The sequence below is a fragment of the Limanda limanda genome, chromosome 1, assembly GCF_963576545.1.
Source record: "Limanda limanda chromosome 1, fLimLim1.1, whole genome shotgun sequence".
Lineage (NCBI taxonomy): Eukaryota > Metazoa > Chordata > Actinopteri > Pleuronectiformes > Pleuronectidae > Limanda > Limanda limanda.
The window spans coordinates 24,243,229-24,259,014 of NC_083636.1; the positions used below are offsets into that span (position 1 = coordinate 24,243,229).

The 15,786-nt window shown below is 42.0% G+C and overlaps 1 protein-coding gene across 1 annotated transcript; it reads left to right on the forward strand.

Moving 5' to 3' along the window:
- Positions 1 to 358: 358 nt before the first annotated feature.
- On the forward strand, positions 359 to 15,512 carry aebp1a (AE binding protein 1a). Its single transcript, XM_061070720.1, has 20 exons — positions 359 to 911; positions 3,806 to 4,051; positions 4,212 to 4,271; positions 4,939 to 5,007; positions 5,617 to 5,676; positions 5,793 to 5,861; positions 7,360 to 7,437; positions 7,723 to 7,832; positions 7,913 to 8,052; positions 8,657 to 8,741; positions 8,831 to 8,975; positions 9,780 to 9,859; positions 9,966 to 10,089; positions 11,206 to 11,402; positions 11,874 to 12,047; positions 12,147 to 12,272; positions 12,382 to 12,628; positions 13,816 to 13,955; positions 14,321 to 14,420; positions 14,530 to 15,512. The coding sequence occupies exons 1-20, from the start codon at positions 662 to 664 to the stop codon at positions 15,111 to 15,113; spliced, it is 3,084 nt and encodes a 1,027-aa protein (XP_060926703.1). The 5' UTR covers positions 359 to 661; the 3' UTR covers positions 15,114 to 15,512.
- Positions 15,513 to 15,786: the final 274 nt, after the last annotated feature.

The following is a 15,786-nucleotide window of genomic DNA, read 5'->3' on the forward strand; positions in this document are numbered from 1 at the left end:
TGGTGTTTCGAAGAAATGTGGAGGCCGAGCCATACTTGCAGTCGTCTCTCCTTCCAAGTTGTGTCTCATATCCTAACTGAGTCCACATGAACTCTAACAGCACTCTCAACTCCTCATGTGAACACCTACAAACCAGAGTAAAAAGTCCTTAAACTTTCTTTTCTTCTTTTCCTCCTTTCCTTGTAGGAATGTCCCATGTGGCAGATGCTCCTCCCCTCTGCTCAGAGTTGGGTGAGGGGAAAAGGGGGTGAAGGGCCATGAGGGAGAGATGTGACTGTGGAGTGTGTGGGAGAGGAGGAGGGAGCAGGACGAGGCAGGGAGGTGTGTAGCTCTGCTGCTGCTGCTGCTGCTGAAAATCCATTTCCTCTGCTGAAGCACAGCCAGGACGCTGCTTTAAAACTTCCAGCCCTCAACATTTTCTTCCTCTCCCACACTAATCCTCTATCAGGCAGGAGGAAGCTCTGCAGACCTCCTCAAGCTCATCCTCTTGTTCTCTCCCTTTCATGTGTTGTGAGGCCCAAGGCAGCTGAAGCTCTGCGTCTGCGGGTCAGATGTTGGTTATTGTGAGCCCACAGTTATTTTTACAACTAGTTTGAGATTCAGGGCTCTTCCTGGAGCACGTCTGGTCTGTTTCCTCTTCATTTGTGTTTTCTCCGGAGAGATGAGGGCTGAGGTGCTGCTCATCTGGAGCAGTTTGACTCTGTGCTGCGTCCTGATCTGTGCAGGAGAAGAGGTACAGGAGAGCAAACTCTCCAGAGGCCGGGTTCAGGTGAGAGAAAGTAAAGGACTGGTCAAACACAGGAGACTGGAGGAGGAAGGAGATGTTTTAATGTCAGATGAGCCTGCTGAAGCAGTGGAAGCAGAGAAGACAAAGCCAAAGAAGAAAAAAACTCCTGAGGAAATTGAAGCAGGTGAGTAGGAATCTCTGCAAACCCTCTTACTGCCATGGTAAGATGAACACATATTCCATTACACCAAGTCCTCAGATGATGCTGATCAGTCATTGAGTTTAATCATTTATGGGCATGTATGTGCATGATTGTTGTTTTGTCCTTTCCTGGCTTCTCCTCTCTGAGCTTCAGCCTCAGTTTGCAGCCAAAACACAGAGGATACACAGACAGGATAAGTCAGTATTTGGATTGCACTGAAAAAGAACCTCATGTTATCTGGTCCACTGTCTCCGGCTGTCTCCTGCTGTGCTAATCCAGAGCATTCCTCCCCTCAGACAATATTTTCACCTCCATATAGTCAAATTATTTTAGTCGCAGCTGAGTGATTCAGAGATGACAGGGCAGAAACTTGAACTGATTCATTCCAAAACTTTCTTGGCAGACACTGTTGCTTGCATGACCTTCTCTCTCTGCTGGGAAGTTGTGGACACATCTATTCCAAGTTTAGTAGCCTGGCCCAATGATCAGATAGTGAACATTTAGCGTCAGAGTGGCGTCTGTGCCTCAATTATGTCTACAACTGTGAAAAACACACAGTCTGAGCAACAGCGGAAATATTTCCACTACTATTTTCCACAAGTGAGCAGACAGGATTTACGGGAGGCCCACTTTGAGTAGTATTGATGCAATGGCCCTGATGTTCTGAATGTTAACTTTCCGCTGCGTGAAGCAAAACCACAAACCATGTAGCCAGATACATAAAGGCCATAATTAACAAAACCCAAGACACCAAACATTTTGTAATTCCTGTCAAGCTTTGTTTATTCAGGGAAAACTTTGCTGACTGTGCAGAATCCCTTGCTCCTTGCCCAAGAGAACCCAAGGGGCTGCTGAGAGTGTGGATGTAATTTGCTCTCTTTTTCAGAAGCAATTTTCAGAGCCTGTCAATAGAATGAATGCTGCTATCTTCAGCTTACTTTAGTATTTTGGTTAAGGCCTTTGATATTGATTTACTGTAAGCAAGGCCCGATTAACCTTCTGGGGGCCCAGTGGCAAAAGTCTTGGGTTCAGACCCCAAACCAAAACTTCACATACAGTGCAAAACACACAGCTGATTCATAACATGTTCTGAACCCCAAAAATCACAACACATTCTATTACTTAAACCACGGATCAGACCTTCATCGGCATGGTAACAATCATAAAATCATACCTAAGATTGTTGTGATAAAAGAAACAACAAAGACTGTGATCACAGTAACACCAACTGCGTGACAAGGTAACAGAAAGCTTACGTGAGCTTCGATGACCTCAGTTCACGTTCAGACGTTCACAGCTCGGACAGAAATGTGCGGCCCGAGCCACACACATGGTGAAAGTCATGTGTTTTGTCTTCACACCTGAATCTTACAATAAATCATATGAGCACCATACAAACAAACAAACTTGAGGGCTGACTACAAGAGAGGGCCACAATATCACATAATAATGCAGTACACAACTTAGTTTATTGTGTCACAGTTACCTAACAAATGTCCATGATTTATATGACCCTGATCCGAACTTGTTGTGAGCCTGAACAGTTTAGGACATTTGAGGGGGCCAGGCTACGTCCTGCTATGACTGCAAGTTACCATAACACATCGTTTGGCAGGAAAACTATCTGCTGTCAGGGATATTACAAATGAAACAGCCCCCCCTTCACTCTTCCATGTTGTGTAATGCAAAATCAAAATACCAAGAAATGTTGACTGACACCGATAAAAAGTGTGCGTGCAGTGCACCCTGGGGGAGTAATGGATGGGTTGTGACAGACTGTTGCGTTTACGCACCAGTGGAACATCAGGGAAATATGTTCAGTAGAAGAAAACAAGCAGCCCACTGTGTCTGCGTTTGAGTTGTGGTATAATGTGGGACGATCAAAAACACTCTGGACATCTCCTCCATGTCATTTTCTAGGAAGCTCAATGTGAAACCACCTATTTCATCCTGTAGGGTTTATAAGTAGTTTCTTTAGAGGCTGTAATGCAACACCTCTGCATCGCTGCATGTCTGGAAACAGTTTACTGCCCCATCCGCCCCCTTTGTTTGTCTGTGACCTTCATATCTTTCAAACTAAAGGCTGGGTTGGAATACCATTGGCTGTTCGTACACTTTGAGTCAACTGAACATGTATTAATTAGTTCATTCAGTTTGTTGTTCGGTTACAAGAAGTGTGAATTGGACATGCTTTCCAGTTTTGTGATATTGACAGTATATGAATGGTGTGTATGACAGAAGAAGCACGGTATATGTATGAATGGATGAAAGCCACTTTGAGGGGTCAATAAGATAATTTACCATTTGCAGTGGTTCAGAAGATAACTTGCATATGCACATGCATCACTCTGACTGATGAGAGCCCAGAAGTTAGACCAGCCAGATTAAGATATAACAAATAATAGCTTGCAGATGCTCTATTCATATGTCTATGTACAGTATATAACATAGAAAACATTGCAGAAGACAAAGAATATACTTCCAGTGGTTCAGAAGAAGTTTCTTATTGGTCCTTGTCAAAGTTCTTCAGTCTGAGTGCTTTCTTGTTTGGTCTCAGACCAGTTGGCTGAATTCTCCTGGATGACCAGGTCCTGCTGACTTTATGTGCAACAGCCGTGTCTGTCCGTTTCAGTTTTACCTGGCACGATGTTTGTCGTAAATACATCTGTTCTGACTAACAAGATAAACAGGCAATAAAGACGGCCTGCAGAGAAACATTTGGCAATAAAAGATCACATAACCCTATGCAATAAAATGTTGAGAAAAGGCTTGCACAACTGCTTTACGTGCCATTCTCTGTTTAATGCATGTACACACACAGCATACGGGTTCAAATAACTGAACATGTTTTCCTCTTTTAACCCATCTCTCTGAAGCCAAAGCAAGGAAAGCTGCAGAGAAGGAAGCCAAAGCAAAGAGGCAGAAAGCTCCCAAGCCCACCAAAAAGCCAAAGGCCCCAAAACCCACCAAGAAACCAAAACAACCGAAACCCACAAAGAAGCCAAAGGCGCCCAAACCCCCCAAGCAAGCAGTGACAACAACCACAGAGCCGCCCAACATCCAGCCTCCTTCTATTGAGGAGGAAGAAGAGAAACTGCTGATTGAACTGGGCTGGGACACATGTATGTAAACTGGAGATTCATCATTCTAGCAAGCAAGACAAATTTTTCTTGATACTGATGAAAATGTATGCTACTTACAAAGCGTACTGTTGACAAGAATATTGCTGATGACTTGAGTAAAACGGAGGCACTCCATCACTCTGTCACTTTATCCTCACAGTGATTCGACCTGTGACCCCAGAGGGGCCTGCATGGGAAGAGCCTGTTGAGCCAGGCCTGGGTAAGACTTTCATGGGTCTCTGAACTGGTTTGTGGGCCTGCTTGTTGTCAAAAATGCTTAATGTCTTAAAACCTCGGTAGATTGATTCAATTTATCAAACAAATTCCTACTTTAGACTAATATATATTTCTGAACAGATGTAGGGTTTGAATATAAACAGATTGGTACAAAATGTATGCAGCAAACTTTAGACCAACTCTACATTACGTTTGAAAGAAGATATAACACTGATGCTGACTAATGGGATGCCAGATGTAGGTTTCATCCTCATCTTCTCAGTCACAGCCAAACGCTTTATCAAACCTTTTATGACGAAGCTTAAGAGGTGCCAGCAGGTTAGAAGGGCTGTGAAAATGGAAGGCTTCATGAAGAGAAGCATTTGGAGGCAGGATCAAAGCAAAATACTACTGTTCTCCATTAAGTAGATTTATTATTTAAATGTTTTCAACCAGCAGGTTGAGACAGATTACAGATAGGTAAAGCATACAAATGTACTGAAGAATATATTTGAGCTTTTCATGCCTTTTCCTGCAGATAATGACAGTGAATTTCTGTGCTGATGTGGAATATCTTTACTGTTTGATGAGATTTTGCCATAAAACATCCTAATCACTGCAGATTGTTACAATTATTATACATTTTAGAATACATACCATGCTTTTTGCAGATCTGCTGCCTGGTAGATACCCTGACAAGAAACTAACCACAACTACTGAGGTCATCATGTTCATACCAGGTACTCCTTGTGGTTCAAAGTTCACTTTGTGACAATGTGTCTTTTTGGGGGATATAACTGTTCTATATACAATATAAATATTATACAAGGCCTGATAGCCTGCATATATAATTTAGCTTACTTCAGATTGGTAAACATTCTTAGGGTTATTTGATATTTATGACTCATGCAATGAGTGCTCAATACATCTATTGGGTTTACAGGATCAGGTTTATTATAAATCAATTTCAAAACTACTCTCTCCTTAATATTGAGTTTTATTTTTGCTCAGACCAGTATCTTTAAATCAGGTGTGGTTACTATACCAATTTCCTTGTATGTGGAATATATGTCATAACATAACCCCTCTTTCTAATGCTTCAATATTTAGATCTCATATATCTCTTATTTATCATGAAAACTCATTGTACATTAATCCAGGTTCTGCAACATAATAATGATGATTAAACTCTTAAAATAGTACATATATTTTCAGATTAGACCGAAACAATTATTACAGTCTACTCACTTTTCTCTGTTTCTCTCAATGTGTAACTGTTTATATCACCTGGAGGAGTCATTGTGGAGAAAAGACTAGTTGAACTGTAATTATCTATTTGCTTCTTTCAGAGGAAACCACCACTGTTCCATTTGTCGGCCCCTGGTATGAAGAATATGATTATGCTGACTGTACGTGTAGCCCAGCGATTCCTTTTTCCCAAATAAGATCTATATATTGCATATGCATACTGCAGGTCTCCATTATTGACAGGAGTGGTTTTCTGTGTCTGGTTCTCCATCCACAGTGGCCGCCAAGAAACAAGAAGAAGAAGAAGAAGAAGAGGAGAGAGCTCGAAAGGAAAAGGCAGAAAAAGGTTTATTTATTTATTTGAAATACCAGAGCCATGAGCTCCAGGTTAATCTCAATCACTCAGACACTGTCCCACTGCCAAACACACACACCAGGGAACCCAATCTGTATTCATCCGCCAGCGAAAATAGAAATACTCCCTAGCAAATTTAACTTTTTGTCCTGTTTGAGTATCACATGTTCAAGTGACCAGATGTTTTAGGAAACTTCTGAGCCGTTTATTGCGTTCTATTGTCGGAGCTGTCATTTGAATACATCAAGTCGACACTTTCATTTATAACACAGGGTGGGGGAAGTAGTTAGTGGTAGTAGAATACCAGTTGTTAACAATGTATTACACTAGAAACACCATTAAAACCTGTACACAAATAATAGTTGGACAATAAGTAAACGGTACAGCTTCCACCACTGTTGATGCCCTGTTCTGGGGGAAAAACATGTCAATCAACCTAATGTGTTGAGTTAAGAAAACATGAGTTTACAATGTAATTAATTCCATAGAAGATGGGCTTTCAACAAACTTACCAATTTTTCTCGGGGCCTAAATCTCACCAAAGAATGCGATGTGACAAGTGATTGCTCCATTCGTACCAAGGGGGGGTGGATTCTCAGTATCATGCTCTCACTAACAGAGTTGGTTGGGTTCTTCTTATTCAATCTGGCCTCAGGGGCATTCCAGTTAAAAAGTCCGACTGGGAAATTGGGAATTCCAACTTCCCAGTTCACAAGAAACCTACTGTTTTTAAAGATGCTTGCCTAATGGCTCAGTGAGTGACAATGTCCATTGGTCACTCAGCCACATTGGTCCAGAGTGAAATGTCACAGCAAATATTTACTGGATTGACATAAATCATCAACTCCAAAGGATGTATTTCACTGGTGATTTTCAGCTAAGGGCCAGTCAGAATTTTAAATTCAGACCAACTGAAAGCTGAAAGCCACAGACAGGGAAAGTATGAGAGATGGATTGCCACATTGTAAGTTTTAGTCGTTCTGTGGGATTTGTTTACAGGAAAAATGCAGAATAACACCAGACCCTTTGTCATTATTCCTAATTCTTCAGTGGTTTGTCATAGAGGCTGAAGGAGGAAGGAAGGATTTCTAACAGCTGCTCTCCTTGGTGTGTTGATGTGGGTTGTTATATAAAGCTCTGTTAACAGCTGGTTCATCAGATGAGGAAGAAGGGACGGAACTTACAGACCGTATCTATTTGATAACGGAGTCTGTGAGTCTTATGCAACATTCTGGTCTCCTTATATTCAGGGAGTATCAAATGCAAAAACTGTTTTCTGTATGACTGACCTTGAAAATATGAACTCAGACAGACTGCGCTGACCCATATTGTAGACAGGAAACGCTTGAGGAATGCATGAGTGCAAAAGAAGGTGCACTGTACTAGCACATATGGAAATATTTTGTGTGGTGCTGGTGGGTGGCTGGAGAGCAAGGTCCATGTGAAAACACATATTGACACATATTGTTTTTCCATTACACGCTGAAAGCTGAGCGACTGAGGAAGACGTGGGAGGAGGAGGAAGAGGAGAGGCTGAAGCAGATTTCAGTGCCCACTGAACCAAAGAGTAAGATAAGATAATTGTTTGCTTGTCTCTGACTTTTTAAACCCTAACATTAAATACAGAAGACGTGAACAGATTGACAGGGATTGCATTAGTGTCAGGTTGGGTACATTTATGTCAAAAACACAATTGTCGTCATCTGTTAATCATTATTAAGACATAGCATGTCTTTGAGGACATGCTATACAGCATCTAAAGAAAGTTGGTGACAGAGTGTTTTAAAATAAACTCATTCTTGACAAACAGATCCTGTTAATGGTTGTCTGTGTGTTTTCCTTGTCCTCTCAGAGTGTCCCCCTCTGGGTGTGGAGTCTCACCGGGTGGAAGACGACCAGCTGCTGGCTTCCTCTCAGTCTCACCATGGCTTCACGGCTCAGAGGGGACGACTCAACATGCAGGTATTCTGTACATTACAGCTCGTGATGATCCGACACTCTGCTCAGTTTGGCTTGAAGCTTAGGCCTGTGGTCACCTGCAGGGGTCCGATGATGAGGACGATCTATACGGCGGTGCATGGTGCGCGGAGCCAGAGGAGCGCAACCATTGGTTGGAGGTCGATGCTCGCCGAGAGGTGGAGTTCACTGGGGTCATCACTCAGGGAAGAAACTCAGAGCAACAGTGAGTCCTTCTATAACTCCATCTCCACATCATCTGCGTTTTTAGTCTTGGCAAAATCTTTTGGGCTAATGAACAAAAAGCTGCTTAAGTAATCAGTATCTTCTCTCCTTTGACAACTCATCGAAGTAACTCTAATAACTCTAACTTCAATGAGGTTGTATCTATAATGAAGTGTGGAAATCCATGCTGTCAAAGAAATATGTGGAATATTGAAAATTTAAATCATATGATACTATAAAATATTTTGACTGAGGTGAGACTCAGTTTTTTTTTGCCACATATGAAAGTTCATGTGGTTAATTTATGAACAAACAGCATTTACATCACAATGCATTCACAGTAGTGAACATTCACCCTGTCAGAGCACTTATTTTGGTCTCCACCACCTCCTGGGGGAAGTATCAGGTTCTTTTGCTGCTCCAAACAGTTTTTGATCCAATGTTGATATGGAAATGTTGATTAGTGCAGCTTTGAAAATATTCACATGGGTATTTTTTACATGTTTGTCATTGGGACATTATAATCCATTTTAAAATTGTCCTGGTAGAAAGAGTCTCCTTATGGGTCAATAAAACCATTTTGATTTATCTAATTTACTTCCTAGTGAGGATTTCGTATCCTCCTACTATGTGGCCTTCAGTAACGACAGTCGTGACTGGACTGTACTTCATGATGGCTATGCTGAATGGGTGAGTGGAAAATAAACAACACATACAGTAGCCAGTGTTTGAATGATTGCAGCCACACACTGTCTCCCCTCTGTGATCCTCTCCCGCAGCTGTTCTATGGAAATGTGGACAAGGACACACCGGTGATGAGCCAGTTTTATACACCCATGGTGGCACGTTACATCCGCATCCTGCCTCAGAGCTGGAACGGCAGCCTGTGTCTCAGAGCTGAGGTCCTGGCCTGTCAATTATCCAGTCAGTATCACACAGAACAGCACATCTGAGCAAATCTCTTCCTGGGAGAAAATCCTGATGTTTAGATTCTCAGTAACAAAGAAGACATATTTTCTTCTCTTAAAGGGAACCAACAATTGTAATTCAATCATTATCTACTCACCACTATGCCAATGGAGGGGATGTGTGAAGTGTTTGAGTCCACAAAACACTTTTAGATTTTTAGGCTTAAACAGCGTTGCAGCCAAATCCAATACAATTGAAGTAACTGGCAACCACTATGAAAAAACATAACTTGCCTCCATACTGCTCCTGTGGTGTCATCCAAGTGTCCGTAAGCCTGACATTCATATTCAACTAGAAATGGCGTCATTAACACCATGTTTTTAGCCTAAATGTGCTCTGTGATCCACACACGAACCTGGCTCCGGATGTTTTGTGGAGTCAAACACCTCCATTGGCATTGTGGTGTAGAGATAATGGAGAGGATTTTCATATTTGGGCGAACTATCTCTTTAATGTCTGTATAGCTCTGGTGTTCTGTCAGCACTAGTGACTACATGAGTCAGAGCCTTTTAAGTATATTTCACCCACACAACTATCGCCAAACTTAGTGCTGATTTTGCCCAAGACTGGTAATAAAGTCTGTTTCACAAGCGGAACCTCATAACGCTAAAACTGTAATACATAACCGCATCATGGTATAACTACCAAGTGTTTTTAAAGTCTCCCATAACTAGTTACTTTACAGCACAAATATTTTGCAGCTAACAGTGTCTCAGCAATGGGAAGTCTAGTCCGCTCTGAGCGTGTTGTTTCTTTCAGGCAGTTATCTCAGTGAGAATGAAGTGAACTCATCAGATGAACTGGACTTCAGACACCACAACTACAAGGATATGAGACAGGTCTGTTGGTTTCAGTCAGATAAATAAGAACTCGTGAATACAACCTGATCATTCTTCAAACAGCAGGGTTACAGATGTGGTCTCTCCCCCTGTCTCTCTCCTCCAGATGATGAAGGTGATAAACGAAGAGTGTCCCAACATCACCAGGATTTATAACATCGGTAAAAGCTCTCAGGGCCTGAAGATGTACGCCATGGAGATATCTGACAACCCAGGGGAGCATGAGACAGGTTGTCAATGTGCACTGGTACTCACCCACGTCAATGTTTCTCAATCAGATACAAAACTAGAGAAAATGACAAGCTAAACACAATCACATTGTTGTATTTTAGGACTATTTAGTGGACTATAACCAATCTACACCTATCCAGTAACAACATCCTACTAACTCCAACTCTATAAACCCAATGCAAAGGACACGGCTCCAGTACAAAACACAAAACAAGGAACAAGAGGCGGCAAAGTGAGAGCTGCTGTGTCACCCTAAAACTTGGATTTTGATACCATGCTCCTCTCACGAGAGAGGCTGGAAGTTAGGTATAGAGGGCCCTCAAAAATATCTTTATATCATTGTCTCTCACTTATGTGGAATTACTTGTGTGTGCTAACATTTTTCTATATTGATGCAAGATTAAAATAAACTAATTGTGCTGCAGAGCTTTGAAGTCGTGGCTGCATAGTTTGCACAAACCAGATTTACTTCACCTCCTATTATGATCTTTAGAGAACAAACACAATATTCACACATCACTTGAGGTATCAAGTTGGACGTCTGTATTTAATCTGCTATGCTCAGTAGAAACTAATATTTAAACGAGTGGTCAAAATTTAAGCAGTTAGTCATTTGTTAAGCTCCAAAAACCCCAATCTCAAACTGTTGCTTTTTTTTAATTTTAGGCTATAGATACATTTTCATAATATTGTAATGATATTATTATTTGTATGCATCAACTTCATATTATACCGTACATATTTGTAACATTATATATTTTCACAAAATATCGGTAGATGCTTCACTGTTTTTTTTGGTGTATTTATTAAATCTATGCTAAGTAACTCTTAACTATTTTACATTTTCCACAGTCTAATTAAAGGTCTTTCCCTCAAACCTTCTATCTGATACACTTCATTCAAACTCAAAACTTTTCTGTTGAATTGTTAAAATGTAGGCAGCGCTGATATGATCCTCACACAGGAAACATTAAAACAAACTCTTCATCCTTGTTATGAGTCAATATAATTTTACATAAATTGGAGTGGCCCTTTAATTTGTCAAAAAGATAGATTTTTATCAAATAAAGTCATCCATCTTGGTGCTGATTTTTGTTGTGTTGTAATTTGACCAGGTGAACCGGAGTTTAGGTACACAGCTGGTCTCCATGGTAACGAGGCGCTGGGCAGAGAGCTCCTGCTCCTGCTGATGCAGTTTCTGTGCAAAGAGTACAATGATGACAACCCCAGAGTGCGTCGCCTAGTGGACGGAGTTAGAATACACCTGGTGCCCTCTCTCAACCCCGATGCATACGAGCTGGCCTACGAGATGGTACGATGAGCCTGGCGATAGTAGCCATTATAAAATGAATGGCAGATGAAAACACTTTCAAACTAATTGGCATGGGAAGCAGGAGATTTGTTCATGTTTGGAGCTTCACCATTTTGAATAAGTCTCTTTCAAGTTGTCCATTATAACACCAAACCACTCGCATTGTCCGGTAATTTTAAATTCAAGATATTTTCCATACCCTTGTGGTTAGCACTTGTATAAGGAATGTTGACCTCTCTTTACATCCTATTCTTTTTTTCTCTGTTTTCATAATCCACACGTTTGCTTTAAAACAAATCACATTTCTTATCTGCCCCAGTGTCTTACAATATAAAGTAAAATACCGAAGAGGTCCAGTTAGTTTCTGAGAGGGCAAATTTTGATTTGTTCATCTCAAATATTTTGTGCCTGATGCTAAAGTGCAACATGTAAAATGTTCTCCGAGACCTAACCCTGTTTCTGTCCAATCAGGGCTCAGAGATGGGGAACTGGGCACTGGGCCACTGGACTGAAGAAGGTTACGACATTTTCCAGAACTTCCCGGACCTCAACAGCATCTTGTGGAGTGCTGAGGACAGAGGCTGGGTCCCGCGTTTAGTGCCCAATCATCACATTACCCTCGTGGAAAACGTCCTCAATGGCTCTGTGAGTTTGTTTAATGTGTCACCAAAAGCCGACTTATTACATTTGACTTCCGAAGAGCATATAAATATTCAATAATTTCTTTATTTCTTGCTCTGACAGTTTGCTGTCGAGACAAAAGCCATCATCACCTGGATGGACCGTAACCCATTTGTGCTGGGAGCTAATTTGCAAGGAGGAGAAAAGCTGGTCGCGTACCCTTTTGACATGCAGCGCCCCCCAGTTTCTGTAAGGCCATCAGACTATTAGAACAATTATCTTTAACTCAAAGTTACGACCTTGCCTATGAAGAAGTGCACCCATATAATAATCCTATATTCCCCACGGTTTCATTAAGTCGACCGACAGCAGACGTTGGAGGACTAATGGTGAAATGAATGAAGACACGTGGTCACGTATTCAGCGGCAGAATGAGGGAGCTCTGAGAGAGACGCCGGACGACACCATGTTTCGATGGTTGGCCATGTCGTACGCCCACAGCCATCTGACCATGACCGAGACCTACCGTGGCTCCTGTCATGGCGATGATGTCACCGGGGGACAGGGCATCACCAACAGAGCCAACTGGAAGCCGGTGGTGGGCAGTAAGTGTTGACATAACGGGCATCAGAGGAAAACGGTAAACGCGTATCAAAAGACAAGAGTAGAACAGTGATGGCAAGACAAAGAGGACATGAGGACCCTGCCACCTCTGCAATCATTGTCACTTCACTAATATGATCTAACCTGCTTTCTCTTGGTATCCATGGCCCAACTGACCTGTTAGGTTGCCCCAGGACAATAAGTTGCTTCTGGGCACAACACTGTGGATGGCAACTTTATCATAATTTGCACAGAGACCAACCAACTGATACTCCTACCTATACTGCAAGGGGTGGATAAAGTCCTTAATGCATGTAGCTCTGTTTACACTACTGTACATTTGGCGTCTGCGTACAAGGACATGTTCACATGTTTGCCATCACATACAGGCAGGATCCACATGGACATGGACAGACGATGAAATTTGGGTCATGCCCACCCTTTAGGTGGTATGAATGTGACCAAACTAAAGTAGAACAATTCCTAGGTTTGGGGAAAACCTTTGACAAGACAATGTCATTATTCAGGACATGGGCACAATTATTGTAGGTCTTTTGGAATGACTAGAGGTTTGAAGTCTCAGGGTAGTTGCACCATTTTGCACCATAAGGAATCCAATCTCTGTGGGATCCAAGTGTTAACCATGCAGGCTGTCTTTTGGTTCATTGTCCAACTTCTGTAGCCAGTCCAATCCAGTGGAAGTGAATGGGATTCGTTTATTGGTACACCAATAACTGAACTCAACACTATGCAGAAAATAGTGCCACACACTTTCAGTGTTTTCTTTCCTTTTTATATTATATTTCGACAAACCTGTATTTGTTGAAATATTGCTGTTGAGGTTTTTGAATGTTTTGACCCATTTCATTTGGGTGTTGGCAGAAGTCTCATTCATGAATATGGTAAATGGTCTGTATTTATTGAGCATTTTCTAGTCTTTCTCTAGTCTAGTCTTTAGCTTATCTATGTGCAGCTTTCTCAATCATTCACACACTGTCAACACAGCCGTCAGGGGCGATCTGGGGTTCAGTGTCTTTCCCAAGGACCACCCGCTCTTAACTGTAAGCAACAGCAACCCACTACCAGGAAAAAAGAAAAATCTTCCTAGTTAGGCACTTCTTCAGTGTAAGGGAGTGTCACTTAATTCTTTAAAAAACCCTGCTTGAAGCTCTGTTCCCCTCTCCCACAGGTATGAATGACTTCAGCTACCTGCACACCAATTGCTTCGAGCTCTCCATCTTCTTGGGCTGTGACAAGTTTCCCCATGAAAGTGAACTTCCTCTTGAGTGGGAGAACAACCGCGAGGCTCTGTTGTCCTTCATGGAACAAGTAAGACTGGGCATGGGTATGAATATGACCTTGAGAAACTTGGAAGTTTTCATCTCAAAGCTGCTGTGGTCAGATTGGATTTAATGTTAGTCATAGGAGGATATCCGAGAGCAGGTGGCCACTGTGCTCTGTGAAAAATGAAATGAAAGTTTTTCACATCAACAACATCAAGGCTCTGTTCAGACAGACAAGAGCAGTGCATGAAGATACGCAGCCTCTCATTCATTTCAATGACACGACAGATGGTAACGTGGTGATACCCCTGACACAAAAGTTCAATCTGGCTCAACTCGCTCCACAATGTAATGTTACGTTTGCAGTCTTCCTTTTGGAGTTGAGGTGTAATGTATTGTTTTCTTGTGCAGGTAAATCGGGGAATAAAGGGTATCGTGAGAGATGTGGAAGGAAATGTACTGCCTAACGCCACCATAACTGTGGAGGGAATACGGCATGATGTCAGAACTGGTATGTTGGCCAAAAGAGAAAGATGTTTTGCTGAATATGCATGATTCAGTATTCGCATTTTAAAGGAAATCAGAACCTAACAAGAGACCTTCCCAACATTTCCTTTCAGCTGTCGGTGGAGATTACTGGCGACTCTTGAATCCCGGAGAGTACAAGGTAACCGCCAAAGCCGACGGCTACACCCCTCAGACCAGACTCTGCATGGTCGGCTACGACTCTGGGGCAACTCCGTGCAGCTTCACCATGGCAAAATCCAACTGGGACAGAATCAAACAAATCATGGCGCTGAACGGCAAGAGGCCCATACGACTGGTCACCAAACCAATTGTAGTGAAAACAACCCCGGCCAGTACCATGGGAGTCCGCAGCACCACCACAGAGGTAGACGAGCATGCCATCGCCCAGAAAGCGGAGCGACTGAGGCGGCTGCGGATCATGCGTCTGCGCAGGCTGCGTCTGCAGAGATTAAGAGCCAGTCAGGGTATCACTCCTACTACCACTACCACCACTACGACAACTACAACCACCACCACCACCACCGCCGCCACTCCACCACCTGAAACTGAGAGAACAACCTCCTGGTACGACTCGTGGTTACCTGTGGACAGCTGGTCGACTGAGAACCCATTCGACAGCATCGTATTTGATTCAGGGCCCACACAGGACTACCCCTTTGAATACACTATTGATTGATCACTGCACTGTATGAACACCTTACTAACCACTCTATGATGCCGCAACATCACGGCTTAAAACATACACATCACACAGGTTGTTTATTATTTAGTCATCAGAAACCTTTCACCTCTTGGGTTTACATTTGAGTGGAGAGGAAACAGATTTTAAGTCCAGAAGATTTTTGTTTTTTGTAAAGATTTATAGAGAATTGATCTGGAAGAGCACGTCTCTGCTGAGCAGAGACTACAGGGCTCAAGTTTATTTGGGTGTCTTTTCAGTAAAACTAAATATAGTATGTTCCAATACAAATCTTTTTATTACACAAATCTATGTACAATTTAACTTTCTGTATCTTTATGATGTGATTGCTGGCCTCAGTTAAACTGATTTATTGTACTGCTGAATGCATTTGAATAAACCAAGATATTTTCTAAAATGTTGCTGTTCATCTTTTATGGTTCAGTGGAGTCATTTATCTCACCTGAGAACTCGAAGGTAATGACTGATCCCAGTCAATTTGTCCATAAAGTCAGTGTTGAATACGGAACGTAAATGTGACAAAATAGTATTAAGAAAAATGGTTCTGAAAGAAAGACCATATGTAGTCAAATGAGAACACTTCCACTTGCCTCTGAAAAGCCTTTCTTCTCCTGTAACTTTGTGTTGATGTGTTACAATGAGATGAAAC

What these genes read in the sequence shown, in the direction of transcription:
- aebp1a (XM_061070720.1), top strand. Translation starts at nt 662, where the DNA reads ATGAGGGCTGAGGTGCTGCTCATCTGGAGCAGTTTGACTCTGTGCTGC. An exon ending in GGGGACGACTCAACATGCAG is followed by an intron (nt 7,833 to 7,912) that starts GTATTCTGTACA and finishes GGTCACCTGCAG; the next exon opens with GGGTCCGATGATGAGGACGA. An exon ending in TGTTGTCCTTCATGGAACAA is followed by an intron (nt 13,956 to 14,320) that starts GTAAGACTGGGC and finishes TTTCTTGTGCAG; the next exon opens with GTAAATCGGGGAATAAAGGG.